We start from the raw sequence: 26,251 nt of genomic DNA, 5'->3' as shown, positions 1-26,251 counted from the left end.
GACAATAGTGGTAGCTGTGTGTACTCTTTCTTTTACTCTTTACAACACTATTATTATTAAGTATTATTATTATCAGCCTTTCTACAGGTGGTACATGGAGTTGTAGAGAAATTAGGAAGCCTAGGTTCCAATCTGATTGTATCAGTTATTAGCCCTATGACTTTAGGCAAGTAAATTGCTTTCAAGGCTAACATACCCTTTCTCTTATCTCATCATTATTTTTCTGAATTTGTGTCATCTGTGAATTTTCTAGGCACACGATATGTATTCTTATCCAAGTTGTTGACTGTTGTTGAGCAGGACACTAACAAGGGCACAGCCTTGCAAGCCCTATGTGACATCCATCCCACAGTTAACAGATGGACACCAGCCATTGATCAACACCATTTGACAATAGTTTTTTTTGATATAGTTTAAGTCCCTTATATATATATTTTTTTCTACACAGCTTTCAAGAAATGATACATTGTATATAATATACACCTGATATGTATTTATAGTTATACACTCCCTGTCTTCTCTATTGAAATGTAAACTTCATGAGGGGCAGGGATTTTCCTCTCTGTTATTCACTGCTAAACCCTCAGCACCTAGAACTACCACTGGCACATTGTTGGTATTCAGTAAATATTTGTCGAACTCATTCATTCATTCATTAAAAAATTTAATTGAGGATCCGCTGTCCGCCCTGCTGGGTGTTAAGTGTTAAGGATGTCCCAGGAATCCTCAGTCTAGAGCAGTGGTCTCCATGGTGAGTTACCTGCAACAGCACCCCAGGTTGCTGGGAGGTTTGATGATTCATGGAGACGTGGGGAGAAAATATTAGAATTTCTGAATTTTTGCTTGCTTATATTTTGATTTCTATTTTGTGTATACTTTTTAAAGTTAATATATAAATACTCTAGTTCATTTCTACAGCTTATTACTAACAACTCATATATGGGTGTGTGTTCATTTTTTTTTCTCTTGCTTGTTGTGTTCAAACAAAAATTTTGGAGATTGCTGCCCTTGGAATTCTCTTATGGAATATAATTTCTCTGGGTCAGATTGTCTCTAGCAGTAAAATACTCAGGTTTCCATTCCTTTACACTCATATCTGTTCTACCTGTTAGTCTGAAGTTCTTTGTCCTTAACAGATATGGAAAGAAAGGGGAATTGAAGTTCTCTCCTCTCCTTGTCTTCTGTTAATATGGCCCCTCCAGTCCCAAGCAAGACCTTCACACCTTCCTCCTCTCACCCTGAATTTAAGATCAGCACAAACACATGCCTCCTGGTATCCCTGGCATTTTTTTGTCCTGTCACAGCTTAAGCCTTGCCACCACTCTCTAGTAAGATGATACCCGAGTTGTAAGTATTCTGAAATTTAAGGAAATTCCATATCTCCTCCTCATACAAACATCACTCATCTCTCCTCTCTATCCCTTTGTCATTTGCACACATCGATTACACCTGCCTTAGCCTTTGTTTTCCTGACTGTAGAAATTCTCTTGTTTTTATTAATACAGGTTTATTAATATTAAAAGTAATGCATAAATATATCCTGTTTGTATTAAAAGGTTACTGATAAGTATAATGATCCCATTGACTATTACCCCACCATTCTAAAACCTCCCAGAGGTGACTACCGTTATGAATTTTGAATGTGCATTTCCAGTAGCATTTTTTTCCTTTTATATACATTTTTGCTTTGGGTTAATCAATAAACAATAGTTAGATAAATTGGGTATTTTCATTTAATAGATTGCAATAAAGTAGTTAGAGATCTCTCTCATTAATGTTATGTTCTGGCATGGAACAGTCTCCAAGATATATTATTGAGTAAAATTAACAAGTTGCTAAAAATACATAGGGTATGATACCACTACAGTTTTAAAAGATAACAAGAAACCTTCTTAAAAAACTATTGTGAACTCCTCTTTTACCTCAATCCCACACTCTTTGATCATTTAAAGTATATTTCTCTATATCTCATTGGCATTGTTGTTTCTGTTTGGGTATCAGGCTCGTGATCTGGTTAGGTTCCCTGGTGTCTCTCTAGATCTCCTCATCTGTATTCAGGAAACAACAATGACAAAGATGAGAAGGGGCTATAAAAGTGGGGAAATAAGAAGGAAACAGGAAATGCAACCAGTGGTGTAAGAAGCAAAATCATTACATTAGAACAAGGGAAAATGGGAAAGGATAGGGAAGCTCTGTAGAAGAATGGTTTGCCTCGACCGATTTAGAAGAATATTTGATAACTGGAGAGACATGCTGCTTACTTCTAAGCACTTCCATTTCTCTTTCAACTTTCAGCTTTATTTCTACCCAGCACGTCATGCAACAAACCTCACCTCCCACAACCATCCTGAGCTTTATGTATTCCTTCACTGTAGGTCAGACACCCCGTTCCTTGCTTTGCTCTCCTACACACACTTTCTCTTTGTCTGTCTTTCTGTCTGTCTGTCTCTCTCTGCTCTGCATTTTGTTGTAAATGTCATAACTTAACAGTCAGGTTTCTGGTTTGGGGAGTAAAAATGACAAAATGCAGAATTTAAGGAGCTTAAGGATGTTGGCCATGCTGATTCTCTGTAGCCATTATGCATTCAAAAAACTAAGCATCATTTTTATTTGTTTATTTGTTATTTGTAGTAGATTCCTTTATTTCTAGGAAACCAGTGTAACCGTGTGGAGACCAGAAGAAAGCAAGCATGTTTCTTAGGCTTACAGGGGAGGTTAAAATGCCGCCTTTAGGCTGCTTTTTATTTTTATTTTTCTAGCTCATTTACCCCACATGGGCAGGAGATGAGACCTCAGGCTAAGCTGCTTTGTTCAGGAGTAAAAGTTGCAGCATTAGCCAGGACCTTCCTGACGATGTTTGTCTTGAGAGCCCAACTGAAGCATTAGGTGAAGAGGAAACCCTTGACTATAGAAGAGGAAATCAGGGTATCCAGCCGCTAATACAGGCTGGCACTTTGCTGCTTCTCTCTGTAGCAGACAGAACCACTTGCTTCTATGGGCTTTATTTACGAAGAGCCTGCAGGAACATGAATGCTCCATCTAAAACAAAAAAGGAGGAGTGCAGGTGTCTCCAACTCCCCAGCGTCTGTTCCTCTGCAGATCTCTCCGCATTCCTCCCTTGGCCATTAGCTGCAAATCTAAATCTGAATAAATAGGTGCTATCCCGTCACGGTGTTTATTTTTTAATACTTGCTCTGCGGTTATCTATATCAGGACATTTTGTGGCTCCTCAGCATTTATTGAGCAGTATATTAAGTTGGTATAAAGTCAGACAAAATGCCAGGAGAATGATAAACTAGTGACATTTTTGAGTTTCTCTGTGGAAAGTGTCTACAAAGGCTGCATTTGGCTGATTGTATTTCAGAAGGCTGATGTTACACTGCTAACTTCACGGCGCACTATATCAGAGTGAGTGTTTTATTTGCATTCTTGACTATGGTAATCCTTAGATTTTATTCCCAAACAGCTCCTGAATGTGAGCACCAACTTAAGATGCTAGAGGCGGAGATGCATGAGGCTGGCTTTGTCTTGTTTGTATCAACAGAGCTGAGTCTAGTATGTCCTAGAGGGCCTTCACCTTATGCTTTCCTTGGGCAGGGAGACCTACACATAGATAGATGGGCACACAAGTTCTTCTTTTCAGCCATTTGTAAACTTATGTGCATAACTTTCTTCAGTGGCATCATGTGGCTTTTAGGATCAAATACAAAACCTTAGCATGATGTACACAGTGCCTAAATTTTCATTTTATCTGCTACTGCTCTACTGTGAAAACATTAGATCCACCATGTTGACTTACTAGTAGACACCTCTATGGATCAACCTCTCTCTGACCTGGGGCCTTTATTTTTTTTTAATTATTAGCACCTTTTAATTACTATTTATTTATTTATCCATTTTTTTGGCTGTGTTGGGTCCTCGTCTCTGTGCGAGGGCTTCCTCCAGTTGCGGCAAGTGGGGGCCAGTCTTCATCGCGGTGCACGGGCCTCTCACTGTCGCGGCCTCTCTTGTTGCAGAGCACAGGCTCCAGACGCGCAGGCTCAGCAGTTGTGGCTCACGGGCCCAGCCGCTCCGCAGCATGTGGGATCCTCCCAGACCAGGGCTCGAACCCGCGTCCCCTGCATTAGCAGGCAGACTCTCAACCACTGCGCCACCCAGGAAGCCCCGGGGGCCTTTTTACTTGATATTTATCTCTAAGGAGAATGTTCTTCCACTCCCTCTATCCATTGATCATATCATTCCATATCTTTGAAGATTCAATGCATTTACTGTAAAGACTTACAGGACATTCATTCTCCTCCGGACATTTCTCCTATGTCTTCAAATACCAACTTGAATATTAGAACTCTTGTTTCATTGGATTACTGTCTCTCCCATAGCTCTAAAGCTTGTAAAGCCAGGGAATCTGTAGCCCTTGTTCTTACCACATAATAGAGCATTAGATTGTTTCACTAAATAAATAAATGATTTTATTTATTCATATAGTTGATCTCTGGGCTATTGACTCTTTTATTTTGTCTGTAGATTTACGATGATAAATCATTTTTGCTAACGGGGTACCCCTGATATCCCAAGAAGCTTTTATTACCAACACGAATTTTAATTGTCATATGAGGATTAATTTTCACATCAGGATTAATATTCCCCATCTATCTACACACCCTTGCTGTGTGCCAGGAATCTGCTCGGTGCTTTAAGATGTATATTCTAGGAGAACTTATTTTAGTCTCATTTTATCATGAAAAAATAAAAGCACAGAGATGTTAAGTAACTGACCAAATGTCACACACACAGATAAACTGATGAATGCTGATATGGCTGGTTGTGTACTTCTCCTTTATCCAAAAGCATTCAGTAAACATGGATTGAATATCTATATATAGCATGCATGGTACCTGGCACAGAAAAACAGAAAGGTTTGAGCCTGTCTGTCAATAAGAAGGACAGACAAATGAGCCACCACCTGAAACATGGCCTAATTTGTGCTATGCAAAAGTATGTGCACAGTTCTGGAAGTCTGAGAAGGGATAACCAACTTAGCTTAAGTGGCACCCCCACTGGGGAGACTGTTTTCAACCTCAGTCATCTGCAGCTGAGCCACAGACCGTAAGAGTTAAGAAGGCAGAAGAAGGGTAAGAAGCTATTCCAGGCAGAGGTACCAGCATGTGCAAAGCATGGTGTTCCTTCCCTTCCATGAAATTCAGCTCAAGAAGGGAATTCATTTTCCCAATTAGACATAAAGGCGATATAAAGATATACAAGATACAGCCACCTATTGTCTTTTTATATAATTAAAGGATCCTGAACCGAAATTTTTCATCTCATTTTTAAGTTTTTGGCCGCACCCCACGGCATGTGGGATCTTAGTTCCCCAACCAGGGTTCGAACCCACGCCTCCTGCATTGGAAGGCAAAGTCTTAACCACTGGACCACCGGGGAAGTCCCTTTCATCTCATTTTTACAGAGAGATTCTTTCTGAGTCCCAGACTTGAACAACCCAATATATCATATTATAGTAAATATTGACCGGTGTAAACATTTCTCTATGTCTGTTGAGGAAACATTCTTCCCTATGCTCTGGTAAGCACAGAGAACACAGTGACAAAAAACAGAGCACCTGCCTTTTGGGAGCTCAGTGAAGTAAGAGAAGCATTTATGCAAGGAAATCCAGCAAATCTTTATGAACCATGACAGGGATGTGTACAGGGCAGTCTAGAAGCATAAAGCAAAGGTGCCCAAACCTTTGTGCTTAATACCTGAAGTCAGAGTTACTTACATGATTGGATAGAGATTCTTGAAGCCATTCTTGAGATCTCCCTCCAAAAATGAGATCGTCAAGAGAATATTTTGGATTAAATTTTATGTTTATGCTGGTTTTCTTTGATTTCTTATTTTTTCGCTTTATTGAAGCATACCTGACAAATAGGATCCTGATATACTTCGTGTACAACGTGATGATTTGATATACATATACATTGTGAAAGGATTTCCATAATCGAGTTAGCACATTCATTACCTCACATATTTACCTTTTTGTGTGTGTAAGAACACTTAAGTTCTACTGTCTCAGCAAACTGCAATTATATGATACAGCATTTTCAATTATAGTCACCATGTTATACATTAGATCCTCAGACCTTATTCATCTTATAACTGAAAGTTTGTGCACTCTTACCATTCTCTCCCCATTTCTCCATCCCCACCCCACAAGCCTCTGGCAACTACTCATCATCACCATTATTAATCACAACAATTGGTCTTAAAAACATGCAGAAAACCATTAAACTCTACAGTCCCAACTAAAATGCATAAATGGGCTAGAAAATGATACGTTGCAGGTCATCTGCAGTGATGTGTTTCCACAAGGTGTCTGATCGATGACAGCACCATTAAAACCAGCACATCTGTGAACATTTAACATTGTTTGGCTTCAGCTCTTGAGAACTCACCAGTGCCACAAAGTAAAAGCAGCAGTAATTCTTTATAATGTGTGACTGCAGATCTAGAGGCACCCTTAGGCCTTCAGGAAAAAGGGCGAGCACATCTGCAAATAAAAATTGTTGGAAACACCATGGCCTGACTTTAAAGTTTTATTTTGTTGTTGCAGTTGTTTTACTAGACGTGGAAAAAATTTTAGGCAGGATAAGGGAGTTGCCACAGTAGACTTTGGAAAGACAAGGATTCTGTTTTGTCCCTGTCTCTTTACACGAGTTGATAAGAGGGACATGTCACTTGAAACAACAGCTCCTGCCTTTAGAGATAATAAAAGATCTTAAGAGACTACTGCTATTATTGATTTGTCGTCATATGCACATGGAAAGATGCAACTGGATGCAGGAGAATCATTTTGCCTCATGTTGACCCTAAGCACAAGCCAAGCAAGTTAGGTTTGCATGACAGTTGCAACCCTGTGTTTCTGGGATGCCAGCGTCATAGGTACTGGTCATTTCAAGGAAGAAACTTGCATCAGGTAAGGTGGGAGGTGAAGAACATGTTACTACCCAATAATAATTTACAAAAACCAGTTACCTGCTGAGCTTTCTAGTTTGAGGGCTGTCAGAAGGGGAGCTTGTCTTTTTTTTTTTTTTTTTTAATTGTTCATGACTTTGGCCTTGTCAGTAGAGGTCACCTACGGATGCAATCAATGCTTCACTATGGGAAGTGCAGAGCTACCATCTGAACAAGCAGTCCCTCGAGTACGTGACTGAAATGATGGTGAAAGTATCACCATCCACCTCTGTACGGATTCTAACCAGGGGAAATGTCCAAGTGCAGGTTCCCTGTCTCTTTGGGGAAAATTATAAAACCCTTATTAGGACATTTGTGCTCCCTGGGAGAAGAAGAAAGCAGAGTTCAGTGTTTCAAACCTAGGCTCTGAATTTCAGGCCATGTATCAATCAAAGAAAAGTTACTGACAGTGATAATAGGGCCTTAAGGAGACTTATTAAGATAAAGAAAGACTAAGCTAGCTAGGCTTCAGACTCTGAGTTGGGAAATGAGATCAAAAAAGAAGAGTTCTGGGAATGCCCTTAGGACTATGATTCATTTACTTATTTCAAAGAGCTCACAGACCATTAAACACTCTCCCTCCCTTTCTCCCCCTCCCCTCCTTCCTCCCTCCCTCCCTCCTTCCCTTCCTCCCTTCCTTCTTTCTTTCAACATTTGACTATCTGTTATAGCTCAGGCATTATTTTATTCATATATACATGTGAATATAAAGTGTTTAAAACAAAGCTACTCCAGGGGCTCTCAGTTTGGTGTGCGTGTGTGCAGGGTGGTGGGATGCTGCTTTTTTTTTTTTTTTTTTAATTTTTATTTATTTATTTTTGGCTGTGTTGGGTCTTCGTTTCTGTGTGAGGGCTTTCTCTAGTTGCGGCGAGCGGGGGCCACGCTTCATCGTGGTGCGCGGGCCTCTCACTATCGCGGCCTCTCTTGTTGCGGAGCACAGGGTCCAGACGCGCAGGCTCAGTAGCTGTGGCCCACGGGCCTAGTTGCTCCGCGGCATGTGGGATCTTCCCAGACCAGGGCTCGAACCCGTGTCCCCTGCATTGGCAGGCAGATTCTCAACCACTGCGCCACCAGGGAAGCCCGGGATGCTGCTTTTATATAGGGAAAGACATAAAATAATTATTTATAGCAAACTCTTACAAAATTTGTATTAAAAAAGAAATACTTAGGAAGAGAGCAGTTGTCCTGGTGTAACTGGGAAATAGTTAATGGAAGAAGTGACCTTTCAGATATGTCTTAAAATGAGTCAAAGAAGATGTGGTGAAACTGGAGAAGGGCCTTTCAAGCTGGAGAGAAAAGCATACAGAGGCTCACAGAGGGCTGAGGAAAGGAATGAGGCACTTTCAGGAGTGGCAGATCTTCCTGTGTGGCAGGACATGGGGCAGAAAAAGTGAAGCGGGTCTTGGCTACCACACTGAGTCCTGAATGTAATGAGCGTTTTTAAGATCTTCATTTTCTCATATGGATTTGATGGTGGGGCTGAGGGGCTCCGGGGAGGCAGAGGAAGACAAGTTTTAAGGCATGTTACTATTTTACACATGGAAATGGAACAGATTAAATGGATGTCTGCAAATCCTGATGAAAAAAATTATAGATAGTCGCAAGTTTAATTAATCTTGCTGAATGAAAGTCTTAAAGTATGATGGCCCATATTGCTTATACAACAGAATACTTATTTTCTATTTAATATGGCTCACTGCAAGATAAGACTAAATAATATGTGCCTCCAAGGCATTTCATTTTATTATTTTTTTAAACATATTTATTGGAGTATAATTGCTTTACATTGTTGTGTTACTTTCTGCTGTATAAGAAAGTGAATCAGCTATACGTATACTTATATCCCTATATCCCCTCCCTCTTGCGTCTCCCTCCCACCCTCCCTATCCCACCCCTCTAGGTGGTCACAAAGCACCCAGCTGATCTCCATGTGCTATGAGGCTACTCCCCACTAGCTATCTGTTTTACATTTGGTACTGTATATATGTCCATGCCACTCTCTCACTTCATCCCAGCTTACCCTTCCTCTTCCCCGTGTCCTCAAGTCCATTCTCTATGTCTGCCTCTTTATTCCTGTTCTGCGCCTAGGTTCATGAAAACCTTTTTTTTTTTTTTTTTTTTAGATTCCATGTATATGTGTTAGCATACGGTATTTGTTTTTCTCTTTCTGACTTACTTCACTCTGTATGACAGATTCTAGGTCCATCCACCTCACTACAAATAACTCAATTTTGTTTCTTTTTATGGCTGAGTAATATTCCATTGTATATATGTGTCACATCTTCTTTATCCATTCATCTGTTGATGGACGTTTAGGTTGCTTCCATGTCCTGGCTATTGTAAACAGTGCTGCAATGAACATTGTGGTACATGACTCTTTTTGAATTATGGTTTTCTCAGGGTATATGCCCAGTAGTGGGATTGCTGGGTCGTATGGTAGTTCTATTTTTAGTTTTTTAAGGAACCTCCATACTGTTCTCTATAGTGGCTGTATCAATTTACATTCCCACCAACAGTGCAAGAGGTTTCCCTTTTCTCCACACCCTCTCCAGCATTTATTGTTCGTAGATATTTTGGTGATGACCATTATGCCTGGTGTGAGGTGATACCTCACTGTAGTTTTGATTTGCATTTCTCTGTTGATTAGTGATGTTCAGCATCCTTTCATGTGTTTGTTGGCAATCTGTATATTTTCTTTGGAGAAATGCCTATTCAGGTCTTCTGCCCATTTTCGGATTGGGTTGTTTGTTTTTTTGATAAGGAGGTGCATGAGATGCTTGTATATTTTGGAGATTAATCCTGTGTCACTTGCTTTTTAGCAAATATTTTCTCCCATTCTGAGGGTTGTCTTTTCATCTGTTTATGGTTTCCTTTGCTGTGCAAAAGCTTTTAAGTTTCATTAGGTCCCGTTTGTTTATTTTTGTTTTTATTTCCATTTCTCTAGGAGGTGGGTCAAAAAGGATCTTGTTGTGACTTATGTCAAAGAGTGTTCTGGCTATGTTTTCCTCTAAGAGTTTGATAGTGTCTGGCCTTAACATTTAGGTCTTTAATCCATTTTGGGTTTATTTTTGTGTATGGTGTTAGGGAGTGTTCTAATTTCATTCTTTTTCATGTAGCTGGCTGTCCAGTTTTCCCAGCACCACTTATTGAAGAGGCTGTCTTTTCTCCATTGCATATTCTTATCTCCTTTATCAAAGAAAAGGTGACCATATGTGTGTGGGTTTATCTCTGGACTTTCTATCCTGTTCCACTGATCTATATTTCTGTTATTGTGCCACTACCATACTGTCGTGTTTGCTGTAGCCTTGTAGTATAGTCTGAAGCTCCATTTTTCTTTCTCAAGATTGCTTTGGCTATTCGGGGTCTTTTGTGTTTCCATACAAACTGTGAAATTTTTTGTTCTAGTTCTTTGAAAAATGCCATTGGTAGTTTAATAGGGATTGCATTGAATCTGTAGATTGCTTTAGGTAGTATGTTCATTTTCACAATGTGGATTCTTCCAATCCAAGAACATGGTATATCTCTCCATCTGTTTGTATCATCTTTAATTTCTTTCATCAGTGTCTTATAGTTTTCTGCATACAGGTCTTTTGTCTCCTTAGGTAGGCTTATTCTTAGGTATTTTATTCTTTTTGTTGCAGTGGTAAATGAGAGTGTTTCCTTAATTTTTCTTTAAGATTTGTCATCATTAGTGTATAGGAATGCAAGCGATTTCTGTGCATTAATTTTGTATCCTGCTATTTTACCAAACTCATTGATTAGCTCTAGTAGATTTTTGGTAGACTCTTTTGGATTCTCTAAGTGTAGTATCATGTCAGGTGAAAACAGTGACAGCTTTACTTCTTCTCTTCCAAGTTGGATTCCTTCTTATTTGATTTTCTTCTCTGATTGCTGTGGCTAAAATTTCCAAAATATGTTTAATAATAGTGGTGAGAGTGGGCAACCTTGTCTTGTTCCTGATCTTAGTGGAAATGGTTTCAGTTTTTCACCATTGAGAACGATGTTGGCTGTGGGTTTGTCATATATGGCCTTTATTATGTTGAGGTAAGTTTCCTCTATGCCTACTTTCTGGAGAGTTTTTATCATAAATGGGTGTTGAATTTTGTCAAAAGCTTTTTCTGCATCTATTGAGATTTTCATATGGTTTTTGTACTTCAATTTGTTAATGTGGTGTATCACATTGATTGATTTGCATAGAGTGAAGAATCCTTGCATTCCTGAGATAAACCCCACTTGATCATGGTTTATGGTCCTTTTAATGTGCTGCTGGATTCTGTTTGCTAGTATTTTGATGAGGATTTTTGCATCTATGTTCATCAGTGATATTGGCCTGTAGTTTTCTTTTCTTGTGACATCTTTGTCTGGTTTTGGTATCAGGGTGATGGTGGCCTCGTAGAATGAGTTGGGAGTGTTCCTCCCTCTGCTATATTTTGGAAGAGTTTGAGAAGGATATGTGTTAGCTCTTCTCTAAAAGTTTGATAGAATTCACCTGTGAAGCCATCTGGTGCTGGGCTTTTGTTTCTTGGAAGATTTTAAATCACAGTTTCAATTTCAGTGCTTGTGACTGGTCTGTTTATATTTTCTGTTTCTTCCTGGTTCAGTCTCGGAAGGTTGTGCTTTTCTAAGAATTTGTCCATTTCTTCCAGGTTGTCCATTTTATTGGCATAGAGTTGCTTGTAGTAATCTCTTATGATCCTTTGTTTTTCTGCAGTGTCAGTGGTTACTTCTCGTTTTTCATTTCTAATTCTGTTGATTTGAGTCTTCTCCCTTTTTTCTTGATGAGTGTGGCTAATGGTTTATCAATCTTGTTTATCTTCTCAAAGAACCCGATTTTAGTTTTATTGATCTTTGCTATTGTCTCTTTCATTTCTTTTTCATTTATTTCTGATCTGATCTTTATGATTTGTTTCCTTCTGCTAACTTTGAGGTTTTTTTGGTCTTCTTTCTCTAATTGCTTTAGGTGTAAGGTTAGGTTGTTTATTTGAGATGTTTCTTGTTTCTTGAGGTAGGATTGTATTGCTATAAACTTCCTTCTTAGAACTACTTTTGCTGTATCCCATAGGTTTTGGGTCGTCGTGTTTTCATTGTCATTTGTTTCTAGGTATTTTTTGATTTTCTCTTTGATTTCTTCAGTGATCTCTTGGTTATTTAGTAGCGTATTGTTTAACCTCCATGTGTTTGTATTTTTTTACAGATTTTTTTTCTGTAATTGATATCTAGTCTCACAGCCTTGTGGTCGGAAAAGATACTTGATACAATTTCAATTTTCTTAAATTTACCAAGGCTTGATTTGTGACCCAAGATATGGTCTATCCTGGAGAATGTTCCGTGAACACTTGAGAAGAAAGTGTATCCTGTTGTTTTTGGATGGAATGTCCTATGAATATCAATTAAGTCCATGTTGTTTAATGTGTCATTTAAAGCTTGTGTTTCCTTATTTATTATCATTTTGTTGATCTGTCCATTGGTGGAAGTGGGGTGTTAAAGTCCCCTACTCTTATTGTATTCCTCAATTTCCCCTTTTATGGCTGTTAGCATTTGCCTTTTGTATTGAGGTGCTCCTATGTTGGGTGCATAAATATTTACAATTGTTATATCTTCTTCTTGGTTGATCCCTTGATCATTATGTAGTGTCCTTCTTTGTCTCTTGTAATAGTCTTTATTTTAAAGTCTATTTTGTCTGATATGGCTATTACTACTCCAGCTTTCTTTTGATGTCCATTGGCATGGACTACCTTTTTCCATCCCCTCACTTTCAGTCTGTATACGTCCCGAGGTCTGAAGTGGGTCTCTTGTGGACAGCATGTATATGGGTCTTGTTTTTGTATCCGTTCAGCGAGCCTGTGTCTTTTGGTTGGAGGATTTAATCTATTCACATTTAAGGTAATTATTGATATGTATGCTCCTATTACCATGTTTTAAATTGTTTTGGGTTTGTTTTTGTAGGTTCTTTTCTTCTCTTGTGTTTCCCACTTAGAGAAGTTCCTTTAGCATTTGTTGTAGAGCGGTTTGGTGGTGCTGAATTCTCTTAGCTTTCGCTTGTCTATAAAGCTTTTGATTTCTCCGTCATATTTGAATGAGATCCTTGCCGGGTAGAGTAATCTTGGTTGTAGGTTCTTCCTTTTCATCACTTTAAATATATCATGCCACTCCCTTGTGGCTTGTAGAGTTTCTGCTGAGCAATCATCTGTTAACCTTATGGGAGTTCCCTTGTATATTATTTGTTGCTTTCCCTTGTTGCTTTTAATATTTTTTCTTTGTATTTAATTTTTGATAGTTTGATTAATATGTCTTGTTGTATTTCTCCTTGGATTTATCCTGTATGGGACTCTCTGCACTTCCTGGACTTGACTATTTCCTTTCCCATATTAGAGAAGTTTTCAACTATAATCTCTTCAACTATTTTCTCAGTCCCTTTCTTTTTCTCTTCTTCTTCTGGGACCCCTATAATTCGAATGTTGGTGCGTTTAATGTTGTCCCAGAGGTCTCTGAGACTGTCCTCAATTCTTTTCATTCTTTTTCTTTATTCCACTCTGCAATAGTTATTTCTACTATTTTATCTTCCAGGTCACTTATCCGTTCTTCTGCCTCAGTTATTTTCCTCTTGATTCCTTCTAGACAATTTTTAATTTCATTTATTGTGTCGTTCATCATTGTTTGCTTGCTCTGTAGTTCTTCTAGGTCCTTGTTAAACATTTCTTGTATTTTCTCCATTCTATTTCCAAGATTTTGGATCATCTTTACTATCATTACTGTGAATTCTTTTTCAGGTAGACTTCCTACTTCCTCTTCATTTGTTTGGTCTGGTGGGTTTTTTCATTGCTCCTTCATCTGTTGCATATTTCTCTGTCTTCTCATTTTGCTTAACTTACTGTGTTTGGGGTCTACTTTTTGCAGACTGCAAGTTCATAGTTCCCGTTGTTTTTGGTGTCTGCCCCCAGTGGGTAAGGTTGGTTCAGTGGGTTGTGTAGGCTTCCTGGTGGAGGGGACTGATGCCTGTGTTCTGGTGGATGAGGCTGGATCTTGTCTTTCTGGTGGGCAGGACTGCATCCGGTGGTGTGTTTTGGGGTGTCTTGCGGCACCGATCCTCTGTGCAGGAATCTCTCCACTTTGCCCTCCGCACCCCTGTTGCTGCGCTCTCCTCCGTGGCTCCAAAGCTTCCCCCCCGTGTGCCTCCACCAGTGAAGGGGCTTCCTAGTGTGTGGAAACTTTTCCTCCTTCACAGCTCCCTCCCTGAGGTGCAGGTCCCGTCCCTATTCTTTTGTCTCTGTTTTTTCTTTTTTTCTTTTACCTTACACAGGTACGTGGGGAGTTTCTTGCCTTTGGGGGAGTCTGAGGTCTTCTGCCAGTGTTCAGTAGGTGTTCTGTAGGAGTTGTTCCACATGTAGATGTATTTCTGATATATTTTTGGGGAGGAAGGTGATCTCCACATCTTACTCCTCTGCCATCTTGAGGGTCCTCTCCAAGGCATTTTAAATAGACTTGTGTTTTACTTACACTTGTGATTTCTGGCACATATCATAATATGAGTGCATCTGTATTTCCCACTCACACAGGTTCAACAGTACAGAGAATGGTCACTCTAGGCTGTTCTGGCCACTACATTGGTTGGGTCATGTGGTCTGTTCATAGGATAGTAGTACGTAATTCTGCAAATTTCAAATGAAAATATTAATTAGATCAGTTTGCTGTGTAAATCACTGTTCAAGTCACCCAGGTAAAGCAGCTTGCCTGGCATCTGCCTGACAACTCTTGAAAGTTTAATATAGTGTCAGTGAGACTGTTACATATGACATGCATGGGACTCATTTGCAATTCACAGTTAATAACACACAGTATCCTTGCCAGAGTCAAGCCTGGCCTTCATCAAATAAAGGAGTTTTTATAGGTTTTATTTGAAGTGAAAATTTTTCTGTCAGGCTATATCAGTAAATACAGTACATGTATCCTAAGGATTGTGGCTTTAGAATCCCATGAACATTAGTAGTTTGTGGGCTCAGCTGAGTTTCTCTGAGGCACATGGGAATTCATTAATGTTGATGTTTCTCCATCATTTAGGTCTGTGATGGGGTCGAACAAGGAACCAGATCTTGTGCATCTTGAGGCCAGAACTGTGGATGGTCGTAAGTAAAGCAACTTTTCCATGACGTTAATAGTAATTAATTTTATCGATCTGCCATGAATCACATCTGTGTTAAGGGAAATCACAGTGGCAATAATCAATAATCTAAGTCGTTTGGACCTGAGGACTTTTTTTTTTTTTTTTGTCCTTAGTTACCTAGAGTTGTCTTAATAATTTCCTACAACTCTCATCCAGTCAAGGGGTTTTTCTTTGCAGGTGATGAGAAAATTCCAAAATTTCTTATTTTTTAAGTAAACACTTGTTATTACTGCATTATTGCTGCTCTTTTGTTTTGATTTGTTTTGCCAGTTTCCTTATTTTATCAGATATCATCCAGGCAATGCCTCACTGTCTAGTGGGAGATTGACAAAACACTTGGAAAGGGCTTGTAGAAGTGCGTCATCCTGTCTGTCCCCCATCGTAAGCGGCAGGAGGCAAAAGTCAGTTGGTGGTTCTGAACATCCCTAGTTAGGTTGGCTACAGTGAAGGACTGTGTTTCCTATGGACATTTTGGCTTTAGCACACGATGGAGAGCAAAGCTGAAGATCCACAATCCAAACCCATGTCTTCATGACTCACAAGTTCACTCACTTACTGTGTGACCTTGAAAAAGTTACTTAAACTCTTTATGCCTCCATTTCTTCACTGTAAATTAAAGTTAATAATAATGATCCCTATAGTAGCTAATATTTACTAAGCACTTGCCCTGTACCAAGAATTATGCTAAGGGCTTTCTATACTTTATCACAATTAATCTTCACTACAATTCATAGGTGGTGGTTCCCATTTTACAGATGAAGAAACCAAGGCATAGAAAGTTTAAGTAATATATTTAAACAACAGCAACATGGATTTCCTTCCCCTTCTTTGGTCCTGAGGATCTCCAGGAGGGCTAAGCATTTCAAGGGGTACTACTAGAGAACTACAGGTGAAAGGGAAAAAGGAAAAAGAGAAAAGGGGGAAATGCATAGAAGGAAAATAGATGAGGGGAGAAAACCCAGGTGAAAAGAAAGAGGTCTAAAGTGCAGAGAAAAGGAAGAGAATGGACTCTCCAATTACCACAGTGCCAAGAGGCTGGTCGAAGTTGTTCAGCACTGAGCCAGGGGGTGATAATCTAGTTTTTGAGACCTTCCCTGTTTTAAAAATATCCCTCACAATTCACACACTTCATCATCACTGACACTGAGCCTGTCTACTTGCCCTCCACTTTTCTGATGCAAAGGCAGATGATACCCATGGTTTACCAGCTCACAGCTCAAAGAAGCTGGTCACCCCTGCCATCCAAGCTATCCAGAAACCACACCTACTCCATTACTGTGTGCTCACAGGGAGATATTTTTATCTCCAGAGGTTTCTTTCCCCCTTTGGGGAATGAATATATTCTTTGGCAGAATCAGTGTGGGGAAAGATCAGGGTCCAAGCTGACCATCTCCTTTCTCCTTTATAAACTCAGGCAGAGCTCTGATATGTAATGTGCCCAGATTGTACCTGACACAGAATAATCTCAACAGTTTAGAGCTGCTTTCCCACCTCTGTATCAAGTGGGCTCTCTCTGGTGGTGACCAGAGCTGATAATATTATCTTGGATTCCATGGTTCAGTTCTCAGTACACAGTAGCCAGAGCTGTCTTAAGCCAGAAGTTGCCGTGCCATCTGTTTAGAGCTTTGTTTTAGCTCCCATTGCTCTAGTAATAACACGGTTCTCACCTTTACCTGTAGCTGCAACATAATCTGTCGCCTGCCCATTTCCTCAGCCTCATCTCACTCGGTGCCCTCCTCGGTCATCACCTGCAGGCCTTTGGGTTTGCTTTCAATTCTTAGAAACTACAAAGTTCTATGTCTCCATAACAAGACTCTAATACTTGCTGTTTCCTCTGCTTGGAATACCTTTCTTTATTCCCCCTTCCCTGACCAATTCAGTGTAATGCATTATTGAAGGTCGTTCAGATTAAGGTTAAGCATCATTTCTAATTTTTTTAACTTTTTGAAATAATTTTAGGCTCACAAAGAAGTTGCAAAATAATAGTATGGAGTTCCCCTGAACCCTTCACCCAGCTTCCCCCAATGATAACATCCAAAATAACCATAGAACTATATCAAAACCAGGGAGAGCATCCATTTCTTAAGGAAGTCTTTCTTGAAGTCCTAATCAAAACCAGTTTATTTTGTTTGCTTTCATCCAACTCTATTATTTTTCTTTATTGTATTCATCTTAGTTTGAAATTACACATTCCATTTGATCACAACTTTTCCTCTCCACCAGCCTATTAAGTTCTATGTGTGCAGGAGCCAAGTATACCTTTGCTCAGTATTGCATCTCCAGCACATTCTACGGTGTGTACATGTAGATGGAGCTTAATAAATATTTACTGAATGAATGAACACATAGTTGACCAGTTGTCAGGGTTACCAGCCGGCTACCTAACCTCACTTACCAGGTTGTCTGATAAATTTAGAACATTGCATCTCAAACTTGAACATGCATAACGACCCACCCAGGGATCTTGTTAAAATGTGGATTCTGATTCAATAAGGGCCCAAGAGTCTGCAGGTGAAGCCGATGCCTCTGGTCTGTGGAACACACTTATAGTAACAAAGTCCCACAAGGAAAGACTAATGAAAGAGCTTTAGGGTCTGTCTCCCATGACTACACCCCTTGTTTAGAAAGCTCTGGATGGAATTGGTAGCATCCCAGATTGCTTTTATTTTCAAGCTTTGGGGGATAATGCTGCTTTCTGGCTTTTGGCATTTAATGCACATTACCCCATATTCTGAAAACAACAAGGCTGTCACTTTCCCTGATCGGCACGTTTTCTCTCACCCAACATTATCCCTGTGCTCCCTGCAGGCACGGAGGTTGATAATGCCAAACTGTCATCTCAGGCTCAGCTTTCACAAGGCATGAAATATATCAGTTCTAATTTTATTTATTTTACTTTTCTGCAAAGACAGCATTTTCATAAACTATCCAAGAGTGAAAATTCAATAAAGGGATTTAATTAGAAAAGTTATCCCTGTCAAAACAAAACATGAAAAAAAAAAAAAAAAACCGTACCAATTGAAATAAAGGATCTAAGCTTAACTCCTGACCTGACTAAATATAAAAAACAATGAGATTTTCTCAGTGTCATATTCCCTCTGTGTGTCTGTCTGTCTGTCTGTCTCTCTCCGAGAGAGTCAGTAAACATGGCTTCAGGTCAAAGAAACAGAGGAGGAGGAAGGAAAGAAAGAACACGGAGAGGTCAGAGTAGCAAGCTATTAGCAAATATAACTGAGAGTGTATTTATCAAAATCAGACTCCAGGCTGGTCATTTGCTTCAAGAAATCCAGTATCTCTATGTTATCTCTCTCCCCATTCCGGAATTGGGATCCCTCTTTTTTCTCCATCCTTTCATTACTGTTTAGTATATGAAACCCATTATGTATATTCTAGGTCATACATCTGGTAGGGTGTATGCCAAAATAATATGATTTTTTTTTTTTTTTTTTTACTTTGTAACAAGTAATTTTTTTTCTGATTTTAATGGGTTTAGGAATTTTGTAGACAATGCACTGAGACACGTGACACAGAAAAAAATCCCTCCTTGCTTATTTTGCTTATCGCCACGGGGTGGATGGCAAATGCTTACGTGGGCTTGTTATTCGAAGTTTAGTTTTAGTGTCATTTCAAATCTCCCTAGATTACATTTTATAATTAATTTCTGTTTCAATTGAAGTCTCCATATTTGAGGGGAGGTGAGCTCTGGAAAGCTTTTGCTCTACGAAGGTCTGTGACCTGCACAAACATTTCTTGCCAACTGTGCTCTGAAATCTGGATGTTTTGTAGTTAACAACCAGGACAAGAATGTTATTCTTTCTGGTACCACCTCTCTGCCTTGGGAAACAAGCTGAAGAGAGCAACCTCAATTACAGTCAATCACAGGAAGTATTATTGGAATATTTTTAACGTGTTTATTGGATGTGGCATTTGTTATTGGCCCCTGTGTTCAACCGAGGACAAATTGACAGGTCCTCATCCAGGAAACAAAGATTTTACTGTTTAAATACCCTGTGTGTGTGTGTGTATGTATGAATGTGCACACGCATTGTATGCACCTAATACATTAAAATTGCTACCCAGTACATTATAATAGTAAAAAGGAAACCTACATTCTATTGATTTACCTGATATAGGTACAGGCGTGTGTGTGTGTGTGTGTGTGTGTGTTTATGTATGTATGTAATCTATGTAGTTAGAAAATGTTGACCCAACTCTTGGATTGAAATCTTTGTGAAAAGCTGTATCTTACTTAATCTTGGTTCTATGTACAAAACATAGCTCAGAGCCTGGCACATTCATGTGTGTTGACTTAATAAATATCTGTGTGTGTCACCATTGGGCACATCTTCTTACAGAAGGGCCTTTAACCATAGGGTGTGTAGAGTCCCTTAGGGCTAATGGATGAGCATGAGAAACTCATGACTCCCTGAAATTGTATGTCAGTATGTATATGTGATTTGGAGGAAAAGAATATAACTTTTATCAGAATTCTTTGCATGGTAATTACACATGGGTCTATAGTTTTATATTTATGCTCATCTATATACATCATCTTGTAAGAGAACCTGCAGTACCAAGTTTGAGCTTTATTGCTTCTCCCTTTTACTTCTGAAATGAAAGACCTGGCCAGTGACCTGAATGTTTTCTGTACTTGTAGTGATCCATGCCAGCAGGGACAGGGGACAGTTACTGGTCTCCATGTCTATTTGCTTGAGTAACTAACCTTGTAACAACTTGCCATAGGACTAATCTCTTTCATTGGGGAAAAACAACCTTGGCCCTTTAACCAGCTATGAAAAAGACTGCCCCCAAACTCTTTCTGAAACGAAACTCAAACCAGCATTTTATAAGCTGAGATAAAAATCAAAGGAAAATCACAACTTTGTATAGCCACCATCTCACTAATTCTTGTTGTGGGTAAGAACTGGACATCTCATTTCTGCTTTTCACTTTCCACCCCTCCAATCGAATTTCCATATTGAACGGCATGCATATCAATATCTGGATAAGGCGAGCACTGCTGAGATACTGCGGGAAGGTGATAGAGACCTCAGTTCTCGTCAGTCCCCAGTATATTAGCAATGAATTGGTTTGAGTTTACACTATAAGCATTAATTACTTTTATACCAACAGAAGTAGCAACGGTGACAATAAAAAGATAAGTAGTATTCCAGTGTATCAAGGGAAAAATAGATCCACTTTCTGACCTTCATTCTCATTCCCCGAAGTTGGTAATTTTATTTATTTTTTTAAAAATATTCATTTATTTATTTATTTTGGCTGCGCCGGGTCTTAGTTGCGGCATGTGGGATCTTTACTTGCAGCATGCGGACTCTTAGTTGTGGCACGCATGCGGGATCTAGTTCCCCGACCAGGGATCGAACCCAGGCCCCCTGCATTGGGAGCACGGAGTCTTACCCCCTGGACCAACAGGGAAGTCCCCAAAATTGGTATTTTTTTAAAAAATATGTCTTCTATATTATTCCAGAAATTGTTTAGGCTTATACAGATAAATATGTATGTGTGTACACATACATACACACTCACAAATGTTCATGTTGTAAAACTGTTGTGCCAGATTCAGTGTGGGTGAATGCAATAGCAAGTTAAAAATCTTTCTATATCAGTATATATAAATTTAGCCACTTCATGGCTAATCACTGCATAGGAACCCCATTATACAGCCAACTATACTTTTGTTAATCACCATCTCGTTAATAGATATATAGATGTTTGGCTATTTCAAAGAGTGTTGATACACACATCTATGCACATATTACTTATTTGGTTAGTAAGCATTCAAACGTGTTTAGGGAGCAAGCACTGCTCAAAGAAAAATTAACGACGGGAAATCCCTGGGATTTCCCTGGGAAATCCAAGAGTGTGTACATTTTTAATTTTTACAGGCATTGTCACATTTCCCTCTGAAATAGGTGCATCATTGCATACTCTCTAAATATGAGAATGCCTATGTTTACATACCCTCAATAGTCCAGGTTGTTATGAAAATTTTTTTAAACATAGCCTGTCTGATGAGCAAAAATGTGGCATATCCTTATTGTTTTAATTTGTATTTATTTACTTAGGAGTGAAGTTAAGAATTTGTATTTATTTTTCTTGGTTATTTGTATTTCCTCTTCAGTGACCCTTCAAAAGCTATCAACTCTCTTTAATGTTCTAGAGAAGAACGTTATGCATTATTTGCGTTTTTATGCAAATCTAAAAAATATCAACTCCACTCCAGCTCTAGTACACCAATTGGCATTATTAGACCCCATGTTTCATAGCCTTCTTTTACCTTCTTTTTCAATCAGTTAATATATTAATCACTTCTAGGGTGGGGCCTGGGAAGAGGTTAGAAGTTTCCACTTCTGGTCAGTTTCAGATTCTGATAGCTCCCCACCACTGAAGCGGAATCTGGCCTCTGTACCCCAACACCGAATTAAATCTTGGAGACAGAGTTTTGGGTGAAGTAGGAAAGAATAGTTTTATTGCTTTGCCAGGCACAAGGGGCCACAGCAGGCTAATGCCCTCAGAACTGTGTGTCCTGACCTGGAGGGGGTAGTGAGGAGTTTTATAGCAGTGGTTCAAAGAGGAGGCTGTGATCAGCTCATGGACATTCTTCTGATTGGTTGGTGGGAAGGTAAGTGGGAATTAGCATCATCAACCTTCTGGTTCCAGCAGGTCTGGGGTCTAAGTGCTTGTGGGCAGCATACCATTAACTTCTCCCACCTGGTGGGGATTTCAGTATCTGCAAAACAGCTCAAAGATACTGTTATGTATATCCCTTGAGGGGGGAACCAGGACCCTGCCCCAAGGCTGCACTGTTGTTTCTTGACTGGTCCTCCCTTGTCTCTTCATCCCCTCCCTTCCCTAATTAGCAACTGTTTGAACCTGCCTGTTGGAACTCAGGGAAGGTCTTGGAGGCTGAATGAAGCCTATTTCCTGTAATCAAGAAATGGGGGCCACAGCAAGGCTTTTGTGTCCAGGAGCCCCACAGGGTCCTGCTTGGTTTCATCACTTCCCAACACGTTTACCAAATGCCTTCTCACCTCTCCTCCCCTATCCCTAAATCAAGCTTCCAGACTTAGAGAGTCCAGTGGCACCTACTGATCTTGGAGAGGCAGCAGTGAGTGGTGGTGTGAAGCGAGATCTTAATTCCCTCCCCAGGAATTGAACCTGGGTAGCTTGGATGAAAACCAGGAATCCTAACCACCACCCGCCCTGGCTCTTGCCCCCAGTGAAAAATGCATTTCTCACAGAGGCAAAAACTGTAAAAACATGTACAAAGTTTATTATTAGAGACATAGCACAACAAGTGGGAGAGCACACAGAGAAAGTTTGTTTAGTTAAGACAGAAGCAAGGCAGAGATGCACTCCCAGAGAGGAAGGGTTTGGGCGTCCTCCCTTAATGAGGAGTTAGTTCTGCAGTTAGTCAGAAACTAGGCAGAGATACACACCCAGGGAAGAGTGTGGGCGTCCTGAATGAGGAGCACAGTAAAGAAGTGGTTTAAATCACTTATACAGGACAGTCCTGTTGGGTCTTTGTTTACCTTTGGCCAATTATCTTGTTTCTTTTTTCACACCTGACTGGTCCTAGGACGCTCCCCAACATGCATGGGCAACTATTTGCTAAGGTGGATCCCACCACAGAGACCTGTGGGTGCATGTCCACACATATTATGGGGTGGCGCCCCCTCCCTTTTTGACCCCCAAGGAGCCTTCCAGCACATGTGCAGATAGGGGAGTTTTCCTTGACCTTACGAGTGGTCATCTTATCTCTTTACTTCAACAGAGCTCACCTTCTGCCACTAGCTTTGTCCTTGGAGTGTCTGGGTGAGAACAAAGCTTCAGTTTTACTCCACTTGACAAACACCAGCTGTCCAGCGCAGGGGCCCGTCTATCTCCTACCTCAAATTCCCCCTGAGAGACATGAACCCCAAGAAATCTTTACTGGGAGCATGAGGGACGATGGTCTGTCTTCTGCCGCTTCTTCAGGCTGGCAAGGGACTCATAGACCGTATCTAGTTGGGGTCATGGAGCTCTCACCCTGTCTCATTAAGGGGCCCCAGGGTGACTTATGCTGTTATTCTGGCAGGATCTGTTCTGAGGAGTGGCTGAAATCTCTGCATCACCATTATCCTGATGTGAAACTGTTGCAATCTGAAGGAGACAAACTTAACAAGTTTGCAAATATTGTAAATATCAGTAAAAGAATTATTGTAACCAGTGGCCAAAGCAGGAGTAAGAACCAAGTTATATTTGGTAACAATTTTTGATCCTGGTCCAGATAGAGTCAGCGCTTGGGTTACCCTGTCCAAAGGAATGGAGCCGTTTGTTGTGGTCATATATATTTTTTGATGTCTTTTTTTTTATTAGCCTAGTGTTATTGATGTAGGTATAACAGATTCAGAAGTAGTTGGAGTGACAACCTGAACATTAATAGACAAAATAGATCTTTTTTTTTTTTTTTCAGGAAGATAAACCTGAATCCCAGTCTAGACCTGGCACTTTGAGGAGACCTGTAGTCAGGTAGCCAGTTGTCTAGTTTTATCCAAGTAGGTTTTAACCTTTGGTGTGGTATTAACACATAAACCAAAGCAGTTGTCACTGTTAATGATTTTAGTGTTTTTCTAGGTATGAGAAAGGTGAGAATTTGGGCTCATAAAAATCCTTACCTGAAAATATCTAACTATCTGAAGGCCTGTTTTGTCAGTTTTTTTCCCAGAGCACAGAGTGCCTCATTCCTGATCTCCACCCTAAACTCCTTTCGGGGGGTATTGAAGGTCAGCAGCTGCAGCAGCTCCAGATTTAATCTTTGTAGACAGCAAGTCCCAGTTTCCTGTCTGCAGGGCCCCTTCACGGTCATAGATTTGACCATGGTTGGGGGTCATTTTATGACTGTTTTGTCCCACAGTGCTAGGAATGCTCAGTGTGCCATTACTGGCACACTGAGTAGCCAAAAGTCTCTGGACCTCCTGCTTTACTAGTCTCTTATGGTCCAGGAAAATACTCCCTCTTGTTGCTTCTTCCTGTATCTGCAGTTTCACTCGTACAGTCATTGATCTCATATGGGACTATATACCATCATTTTATCAGAGGCTCAGTCACACATTTGGTAATGTAAGAAACAACAATTTTGTGAAACAGGCAAAAATAGAAATACTATAGCTAGCAGTATTAGTAAGGTCATAAGTAAGAATTTAAGTTAAGAAATTTTCATTAGGTACAGCCTAGTACATCCCCAGCTTGTCTGGCTTAGTTTATTTTTTACCAGTCCTTATCTTTAAGGGAAATTGTATACATTGGCACTGTCCATAAGGCATTTAGCCCAATTTCCTAGTGTTACCAGGCTCCTTATCCTTAGCATAGTCTAATTGTTTCTTTAAACTTGAATGGCTGTAGCCTGGTGTTAACCTCCTGGTTGTAGATCATGGGGCATCTGATCTTTATCCAAAGATTGATTACAAAGTTAGGCTTCAGAAACAAACTTAGAGTGTCCCTTTAATAAGTCAATTAAAACTTGTAACAGTACAACATAACAGCAAGGAACTATCTGGGAAGTGAGTCTTAGTAAACACAGACCTTAATTAATGAAACTAGGATAATATTTAGTGAAACATAATTTTTTTTAATTACCCCCATTTTTATTAAACACAGCCAAGGACTTCCCTGGTGGTGCGGTGGTTAAGAATCTGCCTGCCAATGCAGGGCACATGGGTTCGAGCCCTGGTCTGGGAAGAGCACATATGTCTTCCCATAGTGCTGACTGTTTAATCTACAGCTATTGTTGACCCATTTTAAATTCCCTGATTTAGGAGTAGACGGTTGCCATGCTACAAGGGCATCAGGGTGGCAAAAGTCTGACAATGGGGGGTTAATCTCGTAGAAGCAGAATGAACTTTATCTAGGTGTGCCATAATCTTCAGAGATCATTGTGAAATAATACTTATTTACTTAACCAAAGTAACAAAAGATTTCAAAAGCAAATATAAATCACTTAAAGGCAAAGAAATTCACACAATCTGTTATCAAAAGCAGCATTTCTCTTAATATAGAGAGAACCAAATTTCAGTCTGGTACCAGCTTACTGTTAATAGCAAAATTTATTTACCTAATTAATTTCAATTTAGTATTAATCAGTCTTAACAACGTACCAAATTTTTTTCATAGTTCCTTTACCACAAAACTTTTATCACTTTCTGGATCCATATTATCAATAACTTGCCCATTTTTTTTTCATCTATAAACAACTAACTGTAGGACAAATTTATTATCATCACTTTCCCCAACAAAAATATCTCCAGTCTTTATATCTTCTCTGGCCAACAACATATATCCTACTTGCTTTACACACTGAAATGCTTCTCTTGTCACTTTGGTAGCTTTGATTACATATTATAATTTTTAACCCTTAAAAAACCTTAACCTCTAGTGAAAACCAAGAAGAAACCAGGTGTGAACTGTTTGTCACACTGGCATTTTCTGATTAGCAAACTCAAGATCACATTCTATAACCTCTAAAAACATGTATTTTTCCAAAGCACATATTTTTTTCTCAATGTGGTACAAGGCGTGTGTCAAATAAACCCAAACATCTTTAGTTTCTGTCTTGTATTTAGAATTGTTTGATTTGTGAGCACTTACTTTTCTTTTTTAAGCCAGTTAAATAGAGCTCATTTACAAATTAACCTCAGCAATATTATGCAAAGACAAAGACACATACTGAGACATACATATATCCAGGCAGAGATCTCATAGTTTCCCGCTTGAGGCTTAAATTGTCTCTTTGCCTCTTTTGTTTTTTTTTTTCTTTTTTGACGTGAAGTTTCACTAAGCAACCCAAGGCCAAAGTCTCAGGCAAAGTGGGCTGTGTTTGTTTCCCAAGGACATGATAAGAGTTAACCTCAAGATTTCTCCTAGGCATATTTTTATTCTCTCAGGGTCAGAATTTTGAAAATAAACCAAAAAGTATTTTAACAAGCTAGATCTCTCTAATTGCACATGCAAAAAGAACTGGTTTTACAATTTCAAAAAAAGCTTTATCTTAACCAATTTTCTCCAGAGTCTAAAGAATATTGT

At 39.5% G+C, this 26,251-nt stretch overlaps 1 protein-coding gene across 6 annotated transcripts in view; it reads left to right on the top strand.

Annotated features, from left to right (window-relative positions):
* Positions 1-26,251, top strand: part of SORCS1 (sortilin related VPS10 domain containing receptor 1) — a 578,863-nt gene that overhangs the window by 404,322 nt on the left and 148,290 nt on the right. For all 6 annotated transcript variants that reach the window (XM_068548518.1, XM_068548515.1, XM_068548517.1 and 3 more), the window contains one exon: positions 15,067-15,131. In XM_068548518.1, the coding sequence (XP_068404619.1) occupies positions 15,067-15,131 (65 nt within the window). The remainder of the gene's footprint in view (positions 1-15,066; positions 15,132-26,251) is intronic.

Source organism: Eschrichtius robustus, chromosome 7 (genome assembly GCF_028021215.1).
Source record: "Eschrichtius robustus isolate mEscRob2 chromosome 7, mEscRob2.pri, whole genome shotgun sequence".
Taxonomy (NCBI): domain Eukaryota; kingdom Metazoa; phylum Chordata; class Mammalia; order Artiodactyla; family Eschrichtiidae; genus Eschrichtius; species Eschrichtius robustus.
This window is presented reverse-complemented; position numbering and strand designations above follow the sequence as displayed.